The sequence below is a fragment of the Gobius niger genome (genome assembly GCF_951799975.1).
Source record: "Gobius niger genome assembly, chromosome: 22".
Classification (NCBI taxonomy): Eukaryota; Metazoa; Chordata; class Actinopteri; order Gobiiformes; family Gobiidae; genus Gobius; species Gobius niger.
In genome coordinates this window covers 8,985,282-9,006,718 of record NC_136873.1, presented here as the reverse complement: position 1 = coordinate 9,006,718, position 21,437 = coordinate 8,985,282, and the positions used below count along the sequence as shown (strand labels likewise).

Sequence of the window (21,437 nt, the reverse complement as noted above, 5' to 3'; positions counted from 1 at the left end):
TTTGATGGATTTTTGTCACTTTTTTGATGGATTTTTGTCACTTTTTTGATGGATTTTTGTCATTTTTTTTGAAGGATTTTTGTCACTTTTTTGAAGGATTTTTGTCACTTTTTTGAAGGATTTTTGACATTTTTTTGATGGATTTTTGTCACTTTTTTGATGGATTTTTGTCACTTTTTTGATGGATTTTTGTCACTTTTTTGATGGATTTTTGTCACTTTTTTGATGGATTTTTGTCACTTTTTTGATGGATTTTTGTCATTTTTTTGATGGATTTTTGTCACTTTTTTGATGGATTTTTGTCATTTTTTTGTTGGATTTTTGTCACTTTTTTGATGGATTTTTGTCATTTTTTTGTTGGATTTTTGTCATTTTTTTGATGGATTTTTGTCACTTTTTTGGATGGATTTTTGTCACTTTTTTGATGGATTTTTGTCACTTTTTTTGATGGATTTTTGTCATTTTTTTGATGGATTTTTGTCATTTTTTTGCTGGATTTTTGTCACTTTTTTGAAGGATTTTTGTCACTTTTTTGATGGATTTTTGTCATTTTTTTGAAGGATTTTTGTCACTTTTTTGATGGATTTTTGTCTTTTTTTTATGGATTTTTGTCACTTTTTTGATGGATTTTTGTCACTTTTTTGATGGATTTTTGTCACTTTTTTGATGGATTTTTTTAAAGGCAACAAATAATCGTTTGAATAATCGTGATTATTATTTTTTCAATAATCGAGCAGCCCTATGGGGTTCTTCTCTCTCTCCTGATGATGTTCTTCTCCTGATGTTAACGTTCTTCTCCTCAGAGCTTCAGTCCTGACGGTCTTTAGGTAGTTAGGTGATGATGTTCTTCTCTCCTGATGTTAACGTTCTTCTCCTCAGAGCTTCAGTCCTTACGGTCTATAGTTAGTTAGGTGATGATGTTCTTCTCTCCTGATGTTAACGTTCTTCTCCTCAGAGCTTCAGTCCTTACGGTCTTTAGTTAGTTAGGTGATGATGTTCTTCTCTCCTGATGTTAACGTTCTTCTCCTCAGAGCTTCAGTCCTTACGGTCTTTAGTTAGTTAGGTGATGATGTTCTTCTCTCCTGATGTTAACGTTCTTCTCCTCAGAGCTTCAGTCCTTACGGTCTATAGTTAGTTAGGTGATGATGTTCTTCTCTCCTGATGTTAACGTTCTTCTCCTCAGAGCTTCAGTCCTTACGGTCTTTAGTTAGTTAGGTGATGATGTTCTTCTCTCCTGATGTTAACGTTCTTCTCCTCAGAGCTTCAGTCCTGACGGTCTATAGTTAGTTAGGTGATGATGTTCTTCTCTCCTGATGTTAACGTTCTTCTCCTCAGAGCTTCAGTCCTTACGGTCTATAGTTAGTTAGGTGATGATGTTCTTCTCTCCTGATGTTAACGTTCTTCTCCTCAGAGCTTCAGTCCTTACGGTCTTTAGTTAGTTAGGTGATGATGTTCTTCTCTCCTGATGTTAACGTTCTTCTCCTCAGAGCTTCAGTCCTTACGGTCTATAGTTAGTTAGGTGATGATGTTCTTCTCTCCTGATGTTAACGTTCTTCTCCTCAGAGCTTCAGTCCTTACGGTCCTATAGTTAGTTAGGTGATGATGTTCTTCTCTCCTGATGTTAACGTTCTTCTCCTCAGAGCTTCAGTCCTTACGGTCTTTAGTTAGTTAGGTGATGATGTTCTTCTCTCCTGATGTTAACGTTCTTCTCCTCAGAGCTTCAGTCCTGACGGTCTTTAGTTAGTTAGGTGATGATGTTCTTCTCTCCTGATGTTAACGTTCTTCTCCTCAGAGCTTCAGTCCTTACGGTCTATAGTTAGTTAGGTGATGATGTTCTTCTCTCCTGATGTTAACGTTCTTCTCCTCAGAGCTTCAGTCCTTACGGTCTTTAGTTAGTTAGGTGATGATGTTCTTCTCTCCTGATGTTAACGTTCTTCTCCTCAGAGCTTCAGTCCTGACGGTCTTTAGTTAGTTAGGTGATGATGTTCTTCTCTCCTGATGTTAACGTTCTTCTCCTCAGAGCTTCAGTCCTGACGGTCTTTAGTTAGTTAGGTGATGATGTTCTTCTCTCCTGATGTTAACGTTCTTCTCCTCAGAGCTTCAGTCCTTACGGTCTTTAGTTAGTTAGGTGATGATGTTCTTCTCTCCTGATGTTAACGTTCTTCTCCTCAGAGCTTCAGTCCTGACGGTCTTTAGTTAGTTAGGTGATGATGTTCTTCTCTCCTGATGTTAACGTTCTTCTCCTCAGAGCTTCAGTCCTTACGGTCTTTAGTTAGTTAGGTGATGATGTTCTTCTCTCCTGATGTTAACGTTCTTCTCCTCAGAGCTTCAGTCCTTACGGTCTTTAGTTAGTTAGGTGATGATGTTCTTCTCTCCTGATGTTAACGTTCTTCTCCTCAGAGCTTCAGTCCTTACGGTCTTTAGTTAGTTAGGTGATGATGTTCTTCTCTCCTGATGTTAACGTTCTTCTCCTCAGAGCTTCAGTCCTGACGGTCTTTAGTTAGTTAGGTGATGATGTTCTTCTCTCCTGATGTTAACGTTCTTCTCCTCAGAGCTTCAGTCCTGACGGTCTTTAGTTAGTTAGGTGATGATGTTCTTCTCTCCTGATGTTAACGTTCTTCTCCTCAGAGCTTCAGTCCTTACGGTCTTTAGTTAGTTAGGTGATGATGTTCTTCTCTCCTGATGTTAACGTTCTTCTCCTCAGAGCTTCAGTCCTTACGGTCTATAGTTAGTTAGGTGATGATGTTCTTCTCTCCTGATGTTAACGTTCTTCTCCTCAGAGCTTCAGTCCTGACGGTCTTTAGTTAGTTAGGTGATGATGTTCTTCTCTCCTGATGTTAACGTTCTTCTCCTCAGAGCTTCAGTCCTTACGGTCTATAGTTAGTTAGGTGATGATGTTCTTCTCTCCTGATGTTAACGTTCTTCTCCTCAGAGCTTCAGTCCTGACGGTCTTTAGTTAGTTAGGTGATGATGTTCTTCTCTCCTGATGTTAACGTTCTTCTCCTCAGAGCTTCAGTCCTTACGGTCTATAGTTAGTTAGGTGATGATGTTCTTCTCTCCTGATGTTAACGTTCTTCTCCTCAGAGCTTCAGTCCTTACGGTCTTTAGTTAGTTAGGTGATGATGTTCTTCTCTCCTGATGTTAACGTTCTTCTCCTCAGAGCTTCAGTCCTTACGGTCTTTAGTTAGTTAGGTGATGATGTTCTTCTCTCCTGATGTTAACGTTCTTCTCCTCAGAGCTTCAGTCCTTACGGTCTATAGTTAGTTAGGTGATGATGTTCTTCTCTCCTGATGTTAACGTTCTTCTCCTCAGAGCTTCAGTCCTTACGGTCTTTAGTTAGTTAGGTGATGATGTTCTTCTCTCCTGATGTTAACGTTCTTCTCCTCAGAGCTTCAGTCCTTACGGTCTATAGTTAGTTAGGTGATGATGTTCTTCTCTCCTGATGTTAACGTTCTTCTCCTCAGAGCTTCAGTCCTTACGGTCTATAGTTAGTTAGGTGATGATGTTCTTCTCTCCTGATGTTAACGTTCTTCTCCTCAGAGCTTCAGTCCTGACGGTCTTTAGTTAGTTAGGTGATGATGTTCTTCTCTCCTGATGTTAACGTTCTTCTCCTCAGAGCTTCAGTCCTGACGGTCTTTAGTTAGTTAGGTGATGATGTTCTTCTCTCCTGATGTTAACGTTCTTCTCCTCAGAGCTTCAGTCCTTACGGTCTATAGTTAGTTAGGTGATGATGTTCTTCTCTCCTGATGTTAACGTTCTTCTCCTCAGAGCTTCAGTCCTTACGGTCTTTAGTTAGTTAGGTGATGATGTTCTTCTCTCCTGATGTTAACGTTCTTCTCCTCAGAGCTTCAGTCCTTACGGTCTTTAGTTAGTTAGGTGATGATGTTCTTCTCTCCTGATGTTAACGTTCTTCTCCTCAGAGCTTCAGTCCTGACGGTCTTTAGTTAGTTAGGTGATGATGTTCTTCTCTCCTGATGTTAACGTTCTTCTCCTCAGAGCTTCAGTCCTGACGGTCTTTAGTTAGTTAGGTGATGATGTTCTTCTCTCCTGATGTTAACGTTCTTCTCCTCAGAGCTTCAGTCCTGACGGTCTTTAGTTAGTTAGGTGATGATGTTCTTCTCTCCTGATGTTAACGTTCTTCTCCTCAGAGCTTCAGTCCTGACGGTCTTTAGTTAGTTAGGTGATGATGTTCTTCTCTCCTGATGTTAACGTTCTTCTCCTCAGAGCTTCAGTCCTTACGGTCTTTAGTTAGTTAGGTGATGATGTTCTTCTCTCCTGATGTTAACGTTCTTCTCCTCAGAGCTTCAGTCCTTACGGTCTTTAGTTAGTTAGGTGATGATGTTCTTCTCTCCTGATGTTAACGTTCTTCTCCTCAGAGCTTCAGTCCTTACGGTCTTTAGTTAGTTAGGTGATGATGTTCTTCTCTCCTGATGTTAACGTTCTTCTCCTCAGAGCTTCAGTCCTTACGGTCTATAGTTAGTTAGGTGATGATGTTCTTCTCTCCTGATGTTAACGTTCTTCTCCTCAGAGCTTCAGTCCTGACGGTCTTTAGTTAGTTAGGTGATGATGTTCTTCTCTCCTGATGTTAACGTTCTTCTCCTCAGAGCTTCAGTCCTGACGGTCTTTAGTTAGTTAGGTGATGATGTTCTTCTCTCCTGATGTTAACGTTCTTCTCCTCAGAGCTTCAGTCCTTACGGTCTATAGTTAGTTAGGTGATGATGTTCTTCTCTCCTGATGTTAACGTTCTTCTCCTCAGAGCTTCAGTCCTTACGGTCTTTAGTTAGTTAGGTGATGATGTTCTTCTCTCCTGATGTTAACGTTCTTCTCCTCAGAGCTTCAGTCCTTACGGTCTTTAGTTAGTTAGGTGATGATGTTCTTCTCTCCTGATGTTAACGTTCTTCTCCTCAGAGCTTCAGTCCTTACGGTCTATAGTTAGTTAGGTGATGATGTTCTTCTCTCCTGATGTTAACGTTCTTCTCCTCAGAGCTTCAGTCCTTACGGTCTTTAGTTAGTTAGGTGATGATGTTCTTCTCTCCTGATGTTAACGTTCTTCTCCTCAGAGCTTCAGTCCTTACGGTCTTTAGTTAGTTAGGTGATGATGTTCTTCTCTCCTGATGTTAACGTTCTTCTCCTCAGAGCTTCAGTCCTTACGGTCTTTAGTTAGTTAGGTGATGATGTTCTTCTCTCCTGATGTTAACGTTCTTCTCCTCAGAGCTTCAGTCCTTACGGTCTATAGTTAGTTAGGTGATGATGTTCTTCTCTCCTGATGTTAACGTTCTTCTCCTCAGAGCTTCAGTCCTTACGGTCTATAGTTAGTTAGGTGATGATGTTCTTCTCTCCTGATGTTAACGTTCTTCTCCTCAGAGCTTCAGTCCTTACGGTCTATAGTTAGTTAGGTGATGATGTTCTTCTCTCCTGATGTTAACGTTCTTCTCCTCAGAGCTTCAGTCCTTACGGTCTTTAGTTAGTTAGGTGATGATGTTCTTCTCTCCTGATGTTAACGTTCTTCTCCTCAGAGCTTCAGTCCTGACGGTCTTTAGTTAGTTAGGTGATGATGTTCTTCTCTCCTGATGTTAACGTTCTTCTCCTCAGAGCTTCAGTCCTGACGGTCTTTAGTTAGTTAGGTGATGATGTTCTTCTCTCCTGATGTTAACGTTCTTCTCCTCAGAGCTTCAGTCCTTACGGTCTTTAGTTAGTTAGGTGATGATGTTCTTCTCTCCTGATGTTAACGTTCTTCTCCTCAGAGCTTCAGTCCTTACGGTCTATAGTTAGTTAGGTGATGATGTTCTTCTCTCCTGATGTTAACGTTCTTCTCCTCAGAGCTTCAGTCCTTACGGTCTTTAGTTAGTTAGGTGATGATGTTCTTCTCTCCTGATGTTAACGTTCTTCTCCTCAGAGCTTCAGTCCTTACGGTCTATAGTTAGTTAGGTGATGATGTTCTTCTCTCCTGATGTTAACGTTCTTCTCCTCAGAGCTTCAGTCCTTACGGTCTATAGTTAGTTAGGTGATGATGTTCTTCTCTCCTGATGTTAACGTTCTTCTCCTCAGAGCTTCAGTCCTTACGGTCTTTAGTTAGTTAGGTGATGATGTTCTTCTCTCCTGATGTTAACGTTCTTCTCCTCAGAGCTTCAGTCCTTACGGTCTATAGTTAGTTAGGTGATGATGTTCTTCTCTCCTGATGTTAACGTTCTTCTCCTCAGAGCTTCAGTCCTGACGGTCTTTAGTTAGTTAGGTGATGATGTTCTTCTCTCCTGATGTTAACGTTCTTCTCCTCAGAGCTTCAGTCCTTACGGTCTTTAGTTAGTTAGGTGATGATGTTCTTCTCTCCTGATGTTAACGTTCTTCTCCTCAGAGCTTCAGTCCTTACGGTCTTTAGTTAGTTAGGTGATGATGTTCTTCTCTCCTGATGTTAACGTTCTTCTCCTCAGAGCTTCAGTCCTGACGGTCTTTAGTTAGTTAGGTGATGATGTTCTTCTCTCCTGATGTTAACGTTCTTCTCCTCAGAGCTTCAGTCCTTACGGTCTATAGTTAGTTAGGTGATGATGTTCTTCTCTCCTGATGTTAACGTTCTTCTCCTCAGAGCTTCAGTCCTGACGGTCTTTAGTTAGTTAGGTGATGATGTTCTTCTCTCCTGATGTTAACGTTCTTCTCCTCAGAGCTTCAGTCCTTACGGTCTATAGTTAGTTAGGTGATGATGTTCTTCTCTCCTGATGTTAACGTTCTTCTCCTCAGAGCTTCAGTCCTTACGGTCTTTAGTTAGTTAGGTGATGATGTTCTTCTCTCCTGATGTTAACGTTCTTCTCCTCAGAGCTTCAGTCCTTACGGTCTATAGTTAGTTAGGTGATGATGTTCTTCTCTCCTGATGTTAACGTTCTTCTCCTCAGAGCTTCAGTCCTTACGGTCTTTAGTTAGTTAGGTGATGATGTTCTTCTCTCCTGATGTTAACGTTCTTCTCCTCAGAGCTTCAGTCCTTACGGTCTTTAGTTAGTTAGGTGATGATGTTCTTCTCTCCTGATGTTAACGTTCTTCTCCTCAGAGCTTCAGTCCTTACGGTCTATAGTTAGTTAGGTGATGATGTTCTTCTCTCCTGATGTTAACGTTCTTCTCCTCAGAGCTTCAGTCCTGACGGTCTTTAGTTAGTTAGGTGATGATGTTCTTCTCTCCTGATGTTAACGTTCTTCTCCTCAGAGCTTCAGTCCTTACGGTCTTTAGTTAGTTAGGTGATGATGTTCTTCTCTCCTGATGTTAACGTTCTTCTCCTCAGAGCTTCAGTCCTGACGGTCTTTAGTTAGTTAGGTGATGATGTTCTTCTCTCCTGATGTTAACGTTCTTCTCCTCAGAGCTTCAGTCCTTACGGTCTTTAGTTAGTTAGGTGATGATGTTCTTCTCTCCTGATGTTAACGTTCTTCTCCTCAGAGCTTCAGTCCTGACGGTCTTTAGTTAGTTAGGTGATGATGTTCTTCTCTCCTGATGTTAACGTTCTTCTCCTCAGAGCTTCAGTCCTTACGGTCTTTAGTTAGTTAGGTGATGATGTTCTTCTCTCCTGATGTTAACGTTCTTCTCCTCAGAGCTTCAGTCCTTACGGTCTATAGTTAGTTAGGTGATGATGTTCTTCTCTCCTGATGTTAACGTTCTTCTCCTCAGAGCTTCAGTCCTGACGGTCTTTAGTTAGTTAGGTGATGATGTTCTTCTCTCCTGATGTTAACGTTCTTCTCCTCAGAGCTTCAGTCCTTACGGTCTTTAGTTAGTTAGGTGATGATGTTCTTCTCTCCTGATGTTAACGTTCTTCTCCTCAGAGCTTCAGTCCTGACGGTCTATAGTTAGTTAGGTGATGATGTTCTTCTCTCCTGATGTTAACGTTCTTCTCCTCAGAGCTTCAGTCCTTACGGTCTTTAGTTAGTTAGGTGATGATGTTCTTCTCTCCTGATGTTAACGTTCTTCTCCTCAGAGCTTCAGTCCTTACGGTCTTTAGTTAGTTAGGTGATGATGTTCTTCTCTCCTGATGTTAACGTTCTTCTCCTCAGAGCTTCAGTCCTGACGGTCTTTAGTTAGTTAGGTGATGATGTTCTTCTCTCCTGATGTTAACGTTCTTCTCCTCAGAGCTTCAGTCCTTACGGTCTATAGTTAGTTAGGTGATGATGTTCTTCTCTCCTGATGTTAACGTTCTTCTCCTCAGAGCTTCAGTCCTGACGGTCTTTAGTTAGTTAGGTGATGATGTTCTTCTCTCCTGATGTTAACGTTCTTCTCCTCAGAGCTTCAGTCCTTACGGTCTATAGTTAGTTAGGTGATGATGTTCTTCTCTCCTGATGTTAACGTTCTTCTCCTCAGAGCTTCAGTCCTTACGGTCTTTAGTTAGTTAGGTGATGATGTTCTTCTCTCCTGATGTTAACGTTCTTCTCCTCAGAGCTTCAGTCCTTACGGTCTTTAGTTAGTTAGGTGATGATGTTCTTCTCTCCTGATGTTAACGTTCTTCTCCTCAGAGCTTCAGTCCTTACGGTCTATAGTTAGTTAGGTGATGATGTTCTTCTCTCCTGATGTTAACGTTCTTCTCCTCAGAGCTTCAGTCCTTACGGTCTTTAGTTAGTTAGGTGATGATGTTCTTCTCTCCTGATGTTAACGTTCTTCTCCTCAGAGCTTCAGTCCTTACGGTCTTTAGTTAGTTAGGTGATGATGTTCTTCTCTCCTGATGTTAACGTTCTTCTCCTCAGAGCTTCAGTCCTTACGGTCTTTAGTTAGTTAGGTGATGATGTTCTTCTCTCCTGATGTTAACGTTCTTCTCCTCAGAGCTTCAGTCCTGACGGTCTTTAGTTAGTTAGGTGATGATGTTCTTCTCTCCTGATGTTAACGTTCTTCTCCTCAGAGCTTCAGTCCTTACGGTCTTTAGTTAGTTAGGTGATGATGTTCTTCTCTCCTGATGTTAACGTTCTTCTCCTCAGAGCTTCAGTCCTTACGGTCTTTAGTTAGTTAGGTGATGATGTTCTTCTCTCCTGATGTTAACGTTCTTCTCCTCAGAGCTTCAGTCCTTACGGTCTATAGTTAGTTAGGTGATGATGTTCTTCTCTCCTGATGTTAACGTTCTTCTCCTCAGAGCTTCAGTCCTTACGGTCTATAGTTAGTTAGGTGATGATGTTCTTCTCTCCTGATGTTAACGTTCTTCTCCTCAGAGCTTCAGTCCTTACGGTCTTTAGTTAGTTAGGTGATGATGTTCTTCTCTCCTGATGTTAACGTTCTTCTCCTCAGAGCTTCAGTCCTGACGGTCTTTAGTTAGTTAGGTGATGATGTTCTTCTCTCCTGATGTTAACGTTCTTCTCCTCAGAGCTTCAGTCCTTACGGTCTTTAGTTAGTTAGGTGATGATGTTCTTCTCTCCTGATGTTAACGTTCTTCTCCTCAGAGCTTCAGTCCTTACGGTCTATAGTTAGTTAGGTGATGATGTTCTTCTCTCCTGATGTTAACGTTCTTCTCCTCAGAGCTTCAGTCCTTACGGTCTATAGTTAGTTAGGTGATGATGTTCTTCTCCTCAGAGCTTCAGTCCTGACGGTCTTTAGTTAGTTAGGTGATGGTGTTCTTCTCTCTCTCCTGATGTTCTTCTCTCTCTCCTGATGTTAACGTTCTTCTCTCCTGATGTTCTTCTCCTCAGAGCTTCAGTCCTGACGGTCTATAGTTAGTTAGGTGATGGTGTTCTTCTCTCCTGATGATGTTCTTCTCTCTCTCCTGATGATGTTCTTCTCTCCTGATGGTGATGTTCTTCTCCTCAGAGCTTCAGTCCTGACGGTCTATAGTTAGTTAGGTGATGGTGTTCTTCTCTCCTGATGATGTTCTTCTCTCTCTCCTGATGATGTTCTTCTCTCCTGATGTTAACGTTCTTCTCCTCAGAACTTCAGTCCTGACGGTCTTTAGTTAGTTATGTGATGGTGTTCTTCTCTCCTGATAGTAACGTTCTTCTCCTCAGAGCTTCAGTCCTGACGGCCGCTGGCTCGTCTCGGTCTCCATGGACTGCACCGTTCGCAGCTGGGACCTGCCGTCTGGAAGGTAAAGACACTGCAGTGACATAATCCTCATGCCCCAGAGTCTCCTGATGTTCTGATGTTCTGAACTCACTTCCTGTTTAGCCCTGGTTTAGTTTAACATAAATCTAACTGAGCTGGTCCTCTGTCGGCTGTTCAGCTTTTAGATTTGGGTAAAGCTGATCAGGTTAAGAGCTTAAACAAACCAGTCTGGTGTCGGAAAAGTTTAGGTTCCTGTAGGGCTGCGCGATTATTGAAAAAACAATAATCACGATTATTTTTGTCATAATTGAAATCACGATTATTCAAACGATTATTTGTTGCCTTGAAAAAAACAATCAAAAAAAGTGACAAAAATCCATCAAAAAAGTGACAAATATCCATCAAAAAAGTGACAAATATCCATAAAAAAAGTGACAAATATCCATCAAAAAAGTGACAAATATCCATCAAAAAAATGACAAAAATCCATCAAAAAAGTGACAAAAATCCATCAAAAAAGTGACAAATATCCATCAAAAAAGTGACAAATATCCATCAAAAAAATGACAAAAATCCATCAAAAAAGTGACAAAAATCCATCAAAAAAGTGACAAATATCCATCAAAAAAGTGACAAAAATCCATCAAAAAAGTGACAAAAATCCATCAAAAAAGTGACAAATATCCATCAAAAAAATGACAAAAATCCATCAAAAAAGTGACAAAAATCCATCAAAAAAGTGACAAATATCCATCAAAAAAATGACAAAAATCCATCAAAAAAGTGACAAAAATCCATCAAAAAAGTGACAAATATCCATCAAAAAAATGACAAAAATCCATCAAAAAATGACAAAAATCCATCAAAAAAAGTGACAAAAATCCATCAAAAAAGTGACAAAAATCCATCAAAAAAGTGACAAAAATCTATCAAAAAAAAAGACAAAAATCCATCAAAAAAAATGACAAAAATCCATCAAAAAAATAACAAAAATCCATCAAAAAAAAAGACAAAAATCCAGCAAAAAAATGACAAAAATCCATCAAAAAAATGACAAAAAAACATTTAAAAAGTGACAAAAATCCATCAAAAAAAATGACAAAAATCCAGCAAAAAAATGACAAAAAAACATCAAAAAAAGACAAAAATCCATCAAAAAAATGACAAAAAAACATTTAAAAAGTGACAAAAATCCATCAAAAAAATAACAAAAATCCATCAAAAAAAAAGACAAAAATCCAGCAAAAAAATGACAAAAAAACATCAAAAAAAGACAAAAATCCATCAAAAAAATGACAAAAAAACATCAAAAAAAGACAAAAATCCAGCAAAAAAAGACAAAAATCCATCAAAAAAATGACAAAAAAACATTTAAAAAGTGACAAAAATCCATCAAAAAAATAACAAAAATCCATCAAAAAAAAGACAAAAATCCATCAAAAAAATAACAAAAATCCATCAAAAAAATGACAAAAAAACATCAAAAAAAGACAAAAATCCAGCAAAAAAGTGACAAAAATCCATCAAAAAAATGACAAAAATCCATCAAAAAAATAACAAAAATCCATCAAAAAAAAGACAAAAATCCAGCAAAAAAATGACAAAAAAACATCAAAAAAAGACAAAAATCCATCAAAAAAATGACAAAAATCCATCAAAAAAGTGACAAAAATCCATCAAAAAAGTGACAAAAATCCATCAAAAAAATAACAAAAAAACATTTAAAAAGTGACAAAAATCCATCAAAAAAAAAAGACAAAAATCCAGCAAAAAAATGACACAAAAACATCAAAAAAACATTGACAAAAATCCAAAAATTTAAAATTAGGAAAAAAAACGTGAAAAAAACAAAATTTGAAAAAACAAACAAAAAAAATTTGAAAAAAAAAATTATAATTGATTTTTTGCGATTATGCTAATTTTGATATCGTTTACTGTTGTAATCGAAATCGTAATCCAATTTCGATTAATTGCACAGATCAAAGTGTCACAAACAGGAACTTTACTTTATTTGTTGTTTCCTGATTCCTAATATTTTCCTTATTTCCCCCATTTTTTCCATATTTTTGCCCAAAATGTTTTCACACATTGGTAAAAATATACCGTACCCGGTCCATGTATTTGTCGTGATATCAGTGTTATTTATATATATGTTTTATATCTGCTTAGTCTGTATATATTTAACACGTATATAATTATTTGTATATATATATATTTAACACGTATATAATTATTTGTATATATATATATCTAACACGTATATATATATATTAATGTGCGTAGCCTGGTGGACTGTTTCCGCGTGGCGGCGGCGCCGGTGAGCGTGTCTCTGTCGCCGACACGTATATAATGATCTGTAGTTTGTGTATATATATATATATATTTAACACGTGTATAATTATCTGTATATATATATATCTAACACGTATATGTATATTTCCTGCGTAGCCTGGTGGACTGTTTCCGCGTGGCGGCGGCGCCGGTGGGCGTGTCTCTGTCGCCGACCGGGGACTTCCTGGCCACGGCTCACGTCGACGCCCTGGGAGTGTTTCTATGGTAACGGTCGATCCACTCACCACAACATTCACCTGTAACAAACGTAAGCCCCGCCCCCTCTCCCTCAGGACCAATCGCAGCCTGTGCGGCCCCGTGGGACTCCGCCCACTGCCCGCGGACTACGAGCCGACCAATGAGGCGCTGCCGTGCGCGCGGGCGGAGCCGGAGGAGGAGGCGGCGTCGGACGAGGAGGAGGAGTCATACGTGTCACATGAGCAGCTGGGGGCGGAGCTTATCACGCTCAGTCTGTTACCGGAATCAAGATGGAGGACGCTCCTGAACATCGACACTATTAAGGTTTATCTTTATTTATACTTCATACTGCGCTCATATACTTATACTACACACGAATATACTCTCACATCGACAACATTAAGGTTTATACTTATACTACAGTTATATACATTATACTACAGCTATATACTTACACTACACACTAATATACGCTCAGCCTGTTACCGGAATCAAGATGGAGGACGCTCCTGAACATCGACACTATTAAGGTTTATATTTATTTATACTTCATACTGCAGTTATATACTTTATACTACAGTTATATACTTATACTACAGCTATATACTTATACTACAGCTATATACTTATACTGCAGTTATATACTTTATACTACCGTTATATACTTATACGTACTCGTACTGTAGTGAAAGTATAAAGTACTGTAGTGAAAGTATAAAGTACTGTAGTAAAAGTATAAAGTACTGTAGTAAAAGTATAAAGTACTGTAGTAAAAGTATAAAGTACTGTAGTAAAAGTATAAAGTACTTTAATAAAAGTATAAAGTACTGTAGTAAAAGTATAAAGTACTGTAGTAAAAGTATAAAGTACTGTAGTAAAAGTATAAAGTACTGTAGTAAAAGTATAAAGTACTTTAATAAAAGTAGAAAGTACTGTAGTAAAAGTATAAAGTACTGTAGTAAAAGTATAAAGTACTGTAGTAAAAGTATAAAGTACTGTAGTAAAAGTATAAAGTACTGTAGTAAAAGTATAAAGTACTGTAGTAAAAGTATAAAGTACTGTAGTAAAAGTATAAAGTACTGTAGTAAAAGTATAAAGTACTTTAATAAAAGTAGAAAGTACTGTAGTAAAAGTATAAAGTACTGTAGTAAAAGTATAAAGTACTGTAGTAAAAGTATAAAGTACTGTAGTAAAAGTATAAAGTACTTTAATAAAAGTAGAAAGTACTGTAGTAAAAGTATAAAGTACTGTAGTAAAAGTATAAAGTACTGTAGTAAAAGTATAAAGTACTGTAGTAAAAGTATAAAGTACTGTAGTAAAAGTATAAAGTACTTTAATAAAAGTAGAAAGTACTGTAGTAAAAGTATAAAGTACTGTAGTAAAAGTATAAAGTACTGTAGTGAAAGTATAAAGTACTGTAGTAAAAGTATAAAGTACTGTAGTAAAAGTATAAAGTACTGTAGTAAAAGTATAAAGTACTGTAGTAAAAGTATAAAGTACTGTAGTAAAAGTATAAAGTACTGTAGTAAAAGTATAAAGTACTGTAGTAAAAGTATAAAGTACTGTAGTAAAAGTATAAAGTACTGTAGTAAAAGTATAAAGTACTGTAGTAAAAGCATAAAGTACTGTAGTAAAAGTATAAAGTACTGTAGTAAAAGTATAAAGTACTTTAATAAAAGTAGAAAGTACTGTAGTAAAAGTATAAAGTACTGTAGTAAGCATAAAGTACTGTAGTAAAAGTAGAAAGTACTGTAGTAAAAGTATAAAGTACTGTAGTAAAAGTATAAAGTACTGTAGTAAAAGTATAAAGTACTTTAGTAAAAGTAGAAAGTACTGTAGTAAAAGTATAAAGTACTTTAGTAAAAGTATAAAGTACTGTAGTAAAAGTATAAAGTACTTTAATAAAAGTATAAAGTACTGTAGTAAAAGTATAAAGTACTTTAATAAAAGTATAAAGTACTGTAGTAAAAGTATAAAGTACTGTAGTAAGCATAAAGTACTGTAGTAAAAGTATAAAGTACTGTAGTAAAAGTATAAAGTACTGTAGTAAAAGTATAAAGTACTGTAGTAAAAGTATAAAGTACTTTAGTAAAAGCATAAAGTACTTTAATAAAAGTATAAAGTACTGTAGTAAAAGTATAAAGTACTGTAGTAAAAGTATAAAGTACTGTAGTAAAAGTATAAAGTACTGTAGTAAAAGTAGAAAGTACTGTAGTAAAAGTATAAAGTACTGTAGTAAAAGTATAAAGTACTTTAATAAAAGTATAAAGTACTGTAGTAAAAGTATAAAGTACTGTAGTAAGCATAAAGTACTGTAGTAAAAGTATAAAGTACTGTAGTAAAAGTATAAAGTACTGTAGTAAAAGTATAAAGTACTGTAGTAAAAGTATAAAGTACTTTAGTAAAAGCATAAAGTACTTTAATAAAAGTATAAAGTACTGTAGTAAAAGTATAAAGTACTGTAGTAAAAGTATAAAGTACTGTAGTAAAAGCATAAAGTACTTTAGTAAAAGCATAAAGTACTGTAGTAAAAGCATAAAGTACTGTAGTAAAAGTATAAAGTACTTTAATAAAAGTAGAAAGTACTGTAGTAAAAGTATAAAGTACTGTAGTAAGCATAAAGTACTGTAGTAAAAGTAGAAAGTACTGTAGTAAAAGTATAAAGTACTGTAGTAAAAGTATAAAGTACTGTAGTAAAAGTATAAAGTACTTTAGTAAAAGTATAAAGTACTGTAGTAAAAGTATAAAGTACTTTAATAAAAGTATAAAGTACTGTAGTAAAAGTATAAAGTACTGTAGTAAAAGTATAAAGTACTGTAGTAAAAGTATAAAGTACTTTAGTAAAAGTATAAAGTACTGTAGTAAAAGTATAAAGTACTTTAATAAAAGTATAAAGTACTGTAGTAAAAGTATAAAGTACTGTAGTAAAAGTATAAAGTACTGTAGTAAAAGTATAAAGTACTTTAGTAAAAGCATAAAGTACTTTAATAAAAGTATAAAGTACTGTAGTAAAAGTATAAAGTACTGTAGTAAAAGTATAAAGTACTGTAGTAAAAGTATAAAGTACTGTAGTAAAAGTAGAAAGTACTGTAGTAAAAGTATAAAGTACTGTAGTAAAAGTATAAAGTACTGTAGTAAAAGTATAAAGTACTTTAATAAAAGTAGAAAGTACTGTAGTAAAAGTATAAAGTACTGTAGTAAGCATAAAGTACTGTAGTAAAAGTTTAAAAGTTCGACTTTACTACAGTAAAGTACTGTAGTAAAAGTATAAAGTACTTTAATAAAAGTATAAAGTACTGTAGTAAAAGTATAAAGTACTGTAGTAAAAGTATAAAGTACTGTAGTAAAAGTATAAAGTACTTTAGTAAAAGCATAAAGTACTTTAATAAAAGTATAAAGTACTGTAGTAAAAGTATAAAGTACTGTAGTAAAAGTATAAAGTACTGTAGTAAAAGTATAAAGTACTGTAGTAAAAGTAGAAAGTACTGTAGTAAAAGTATAAAGTACTGTAGTAAAAGTATAAAGTACTGTAGTAAAAGTATAAAGTACTTTAATAAAAGTAGAAAGTACTGTAGTAAAAGTATAAAGTACTGTAGTAAGCATAAAGTACTGTAGTAAAAGTAGAAAGTACTGTAGTAAAAGTATAAAGTACTGTAGTAAAAGTATAAAGTACTGTAGTAAAAGTATAAAGTACTTTAGTAAAAGTATAAAGTACTGTAGTAAAAGTATAAAGTACTTTAGTAAAAGTATAAAGTACTGTAGTAAAAGTATAAAGTACTTTAATAAAAGTATAAAGTACTGTAGTAAAAGTATAAAGTACTTTAATAAAAGTATAAAGTACTGTAGTAAAAGTATAAAGTACTGTAGTAAAAGTATAAAGTACTTTAGTAAAAGTATAAAGTACTGTAGTAAAAGTATAAAGTACTTTAATAAAAGTATAAAGTACTGTAGTAAAAGTATAAAGTACTGTAGTAAAAGTATAAAGTACTTTAGTAAAAGTATAAAGTACTGTAGTAAAAGTATAAAGTACTGTAGTAAAAGCATAAAGTACTGTAGTAAAAGCATAAAGTACTGTAGTAAAAGTATAAAGTACTGTAGTAAAAGTATAAAGTACTGTAGTAAAAGTATAAAGTACTGTAGTAAAAGCATAAAGTACTGTAGTAAAAGCATAAAGTACTGTAGTAAAAGTATAAAGTACTGTAGTAAAAGTATAAAGTACTGTAGTAAAAGTATAAAGTACTGTAGTATAAGTGACATTTCTTTGTTTTCTCTGCGTTTTCCAGAAAAGGAACAAACCGACGGCGCCCCCTGTGGCTCCGCCCGCCGCGCCCTTCTTCTTACCCACAATCCCCGGGCTCACGCCGCAGTTCATCGTTCCCACGGCAACGGACGCTGACGCACAGGTACCGCCCCCTCAGTGTGATCATGTGACCAGTCGAAGGTCCCGCCCCCTCATGTGTTTTAACCTCTCTCTCTGTGATCATGTGACCAGTCGAAGGTCCCGCCTCCTCATGTTCTCTCTCTCTCTGTGATCATGTGACCAGTCGAAGGTCCCGCCCCCTCATGTTCTCTCTCTCTCTCTCTGTGATCATGTGACCAGTCGAAGGTCCCGCCCCCTCATGTTCTCTCTCTCTCTGTGATCATGTGACCAGTGGAAGGTCCCGCCCCCTCATGTTCTCTCTCTCTCTCTCTGATCATGTGACCAGTGGAAGGTCCCGCCCCCTCATGTTCTCTCTCTCTCTCTCTCTCTGATCATGTGACCAGTCGAAGGTCCCGCCCCCTCATGTTCTCTCTCTCTCTCTGTGATCATGTGACCAGTCGAAGGTCCCGCCCCTCATGTTCTCTCTCTCTCTCTCTGATCATGTGACCAGTCGAAGCTGCTGTCCTGGGCTGCGTTGGGTCAGAGGTCAGAGTTCGTCCGGGCGCTGGAGGACGCCGTGGCGAGCGGGGCGTGTGAGTGACGTCACTGTGAGTCGCCGCCGTCGTCTCCGAGTCTGAGTAATAACCGTCGCTCCTCTTGTCCAGGGGAGGGCGCCGTTTCGCTGCTGCGGCGGAGTGGGCCGTCCCTCGTCTCCGTGGAGATCTCCGCCCTGTCGCCAGAGGGGGGCGGGGCCTCGCACCTTCTGCCCGCCTTCCTCCAGATGATTGACAGCATGATGAGCGGTGGGCGGGACTTCGACCTGGCGCACGGTTACCTCGCCCTCTTCCTGAAGGTGAGGACGTCATCTGCATACCCCTCATTTGCATATCATTCATTTGCATATCATTCATTTGCATAGCCTTCATTTGCATATCCCACACTGTGACATCATCAAAAAAATGTGACAAAAATTCAACAAAAATTCAACAAAAATTCAACAAAAATGTGACAAAAAATCAACAAAAAATCAACAAAAAATTAACAAAATTAACAAAAAATCAACAAAAAATCAACAAAAAATCAACAAAAAATCAACAAAAAATCAACAAAAAATCAACAAAAAATTAACAAAAAATCAACAATAAATCAACAATAAATCAACAAAAAATTAACAAAAAATCAACAAAAAATCAACAAAAAATCAACAAAAAATCAACAAAAAATCAACAAAAATGTGACAAAACTTCAACAAAAATATGACAAAAAATCAACAAAAAAGTGACAAAAATTCAACAAAAAATCAACAAAAAATCAACAAAAAATCAACAAAAAATCAACACAAAATTAACACAAAATCAACAAAAAATCAACAAAAAATCAACAAAAATGTGACAAAAAATCAACAAAAAATCAACAAAAAATCAACAAAAAATCAACAAAAATGTGACAAAACTTCAACAAAAATGTGACAAAAATTCAACAAAAATGAAAAATCAACAAAAAAAATCAACAAAAAATCAACAAAAAAAAATAAAAAAAAATCAACAAAAAATCAACAAAATTCTTTTCAATTATTCAACTTTTCTCTTTAACCTCTTAACTTCCACGTGAACGGATCCAGTTTGGCTTTACCCTAATCAAAGAGCTTCATTTACATACCCCATCATTTACATACCCCTCATTTACATACCCCTCATTTACATACCCCTCATTTACATACCCCACTGTGACCTCACCTGTGGCGTCCTTGTTCCCAGACTCACCTGCGGGCCGTGTCACGTGACCCCGTCGCCATGGAGACGCTGCTCCGCCTCTCGTCTCACCTGGAGCGCGCGTGGGCGGAGCTCCGCGCCTCGTTCGACCAATCGCTGTGCCTGCTGTCGTACGCCAAGAGCGCCCTGCTGTAGCGGCGCCACGGCCTCACATATACACATATATATATATATACACATATACGTATATACACGCATTTATATATGTTTGGTCATTTTGTTTAATAAAAGAGTTTTGGAGAAAATCGTTTGTATTGAATTCTGTTTCTAAACCGACTTCTGTCTCAGACTCTTTGACCTTTGACCTGCTGCCAGGGACGGGCGATACCACAGTTTTTGGAATCGATGCGATACCGATACTTTTGGGGTCATTTTTCTCGATTAAATTGACAAAAAAATTATGAAAAAATGATAAAGTGGCAAAAAAATGTACAAGAAATTGACGAAAAATTTACGAAAAATGACGAAAAAACGATGAAAAAACGATGAAAAAATGATGAAAAAATGACGAAAAAATATTGAAAAAATGATGAAAAAATGATGAAAAAATGACGGAAAAAACGACAAAAAAATGATGAAAAAATATTGAAAAAATGATGAAAAAAATGATGAAAAAATGATGAAAAAATGATGAAAAAATGACGAAAAAAAGATGAAAAAATGATGAAAAAATGACAAAAAAATGATGAAAAAATGATGAAAAAATTGACGAAAAATTGACGAAAAATTGATGAAAAAATGACGAAAAAACGACGAAAAAATGACGAAAAATTGACGAAAAAACGATGAAAAAATGATGAAAAATTGACGAAAAAATGACAAAAAATATTGAAAAAATGATGAAAAAATGATGAAAAAATGATGAAAAAATGACGGAAAAAACGACAAAAAAATGATGAAAAAATGATGAAAAAATGACGAAAAAAAGATGAAAAAACGACGAAAAAATGACAAAAAAATGATGAAAAAATGATGAAAAAATTGACGAAAAATTGACGAAAAATTGATGAAAAAATGACGAAAAAACGACGAAAAAATGACGAAAAATTGACGAAAAAACGATGAAAAAATGATGAAAAATTGACGAAAAAATGACGAAAAATTGACGAAAAAATGATGAAAAAATGATGAAAAAATGACGAAAAAATGACGAAAAAACGATGAAAAAATGATGAAAAAATGACGAAAAAATGACGAAAAAATGACGAAAAAACGATGAAAAAACGATGAAAAATTGACGAAAAATTGACGAAAAATTGACGAAAAATTGATGAAAAAATTATGAAAAAATGACGAAAAAATGACGAACAATTGACGAAAAATTGATGAAAAAATGATGAAAAAATGATGAAAAAATGACGAAAAAATGACGAAAAAACGATGAAAAAATGATGAAAAAATGACGAAAAAATGACAAAAAAATGACGAAAAAATGATGAAAAAATGATGAAAAAATGATGAAAAAATGACGAAAAAATGACGAAAAAAAGATGAAAAAAAGATGAAAAAAAGATGAAAAAATGACGAAAAAATGATGAAAAAATTGACGAAAAATTGATGAAAAAATGATGAAAAAACGACGAAAAAACGACGAAAAAATGATGAAAAAATGACGAAAAAACGACGAAAAAAAGATGAAAAAAAGACGAAAAAACGACGAAAAAATTACGAAAAAATTACGAAAAAATGATGAAAAAAACGATGAAAAAATGATGAAAAAACGATGAAAAAACGACGAAAAAACGACGAAAAAATGAAGAAAAAATGATGAAAAAATGAAGAAAAAATGATGAAAAAATGACGAAAAAATGATGAAAAAATGATGAAAAAATGCTAATATTTACTTTAATGACAAACAGACTCTAACCCAGAATGATCAGCCCGGCTCAGTTCAATCCTTTGCTGCTGTGACTGTTCTGGCTCAGAACAAAGATGTAAATTGTCCTTTTATGTTCATATATTTACTAACGTCGGTTCTGCTGGAGTTAGCGTAGCTGTTAGCCGTTAGCCGTTAGCATTTAGCCCGGATGTGGTGATTTCAGTGACTTTTACAGCAGCAGGTTCATGTCTGGCTCATGTTTCTGCTCAGTAACGCTTTGTAGAACAGTAGGAGTTGATGTTTAAAGACCAGGATGTAAAGAGGAGCGACTGATTTAAGTTTTGTGTATTTTTATCCATAAATGTGTTTGTTTCCAGTTTAAATAAAGCTTTTCTGTTTTTAACTCGGTGATAAAACCTGTTCAGACACAGACTGAGCAGCTGCACGAACCCCGGCCTCTGATTGGCCGAGCTGCCTCTGGTCACGTGACTTCAGGGAAACTCTGCTCCCACAGACTGAAGCAGCAGTACAGCCTCAGGCCAGCAGGAGGAGCACCTGCAGCCTTTGTCCTGAGTCAGATTCAATTATTCAACCTCTTAACTCCCACCTGAACGGATCCAGTTTTACCCAAATCAAAAAGCACCAAAACAGCCACAAAAAACAAAACAAGAGAAAACAAGGATGAAACACAACAAACATGTGACAAAAATTCAACAAAATTCAACAAAAATGTGACAAAAATTCAACAAAAATCAACAAAAATGTGACAAAAAAATTTACAAGAAATTGGCCAAAAAATGACGAAAAATTGACAAAAAAAATTTGAAAAAATTATGAAAAAGTGGCAAAAATTTCACAAAAAAATTACAAAAAAATGACGAACAAATTATGAAAACAGTTTTGAAAAATGATTTAAAAAGTGGCAAAAAAAAAAAAATATTGACAAAAAATTGACAAAAAAATGATGAAA

The 21,437-nt window shown here is 36.0% G+C and overlaps 1 protein-coding gene across 1 annotated transcript in view; it reads left to right on the top strand.

Moving 5' to 3' along the window:
- wdr36 (WD repeat domain 36) overlaps window positions 1-18,835 on the top strand; it is a 37,260-nt gene extending 18,425 nt beyond the window's left edge. Inside the window, exons 12-18 of the mRNA XM_079581050.1 lie at window positions 9,951-10,030; window positions 12,436-12,543; window positions 12,612-12,840; window positions 16,800-16,919; window positions 17,388-17,469; window positions 17,542-17,729; window positions 18,634-18,835. Of these exons, the coding sequence (XP_079437176.1) occupies window positions 9,951-10,030; window positions 12,436-12,543; window positions 12,612-12,840; window positions 16,800-16,919; window positions 17,388-17,469; window positions 17,542-17,729; window positions 18,634-18,783 (957 nt within the window). The 3' untranslated portion in view covers window positions 18,784-18,835. The remainder of the gene's footprint in view (window positions 1-9,950; window positions 10,031-12,435; window positions 12,544-12,611; window positions 12,841-16,799; window positions 16,920-17,387; window positions 17,470-17,541; window positions 17,730-18,633) is intronic.
- The last annotated feature ends 2,602 nt before the right edge of the window (window positions 18,836-21,437 follow it).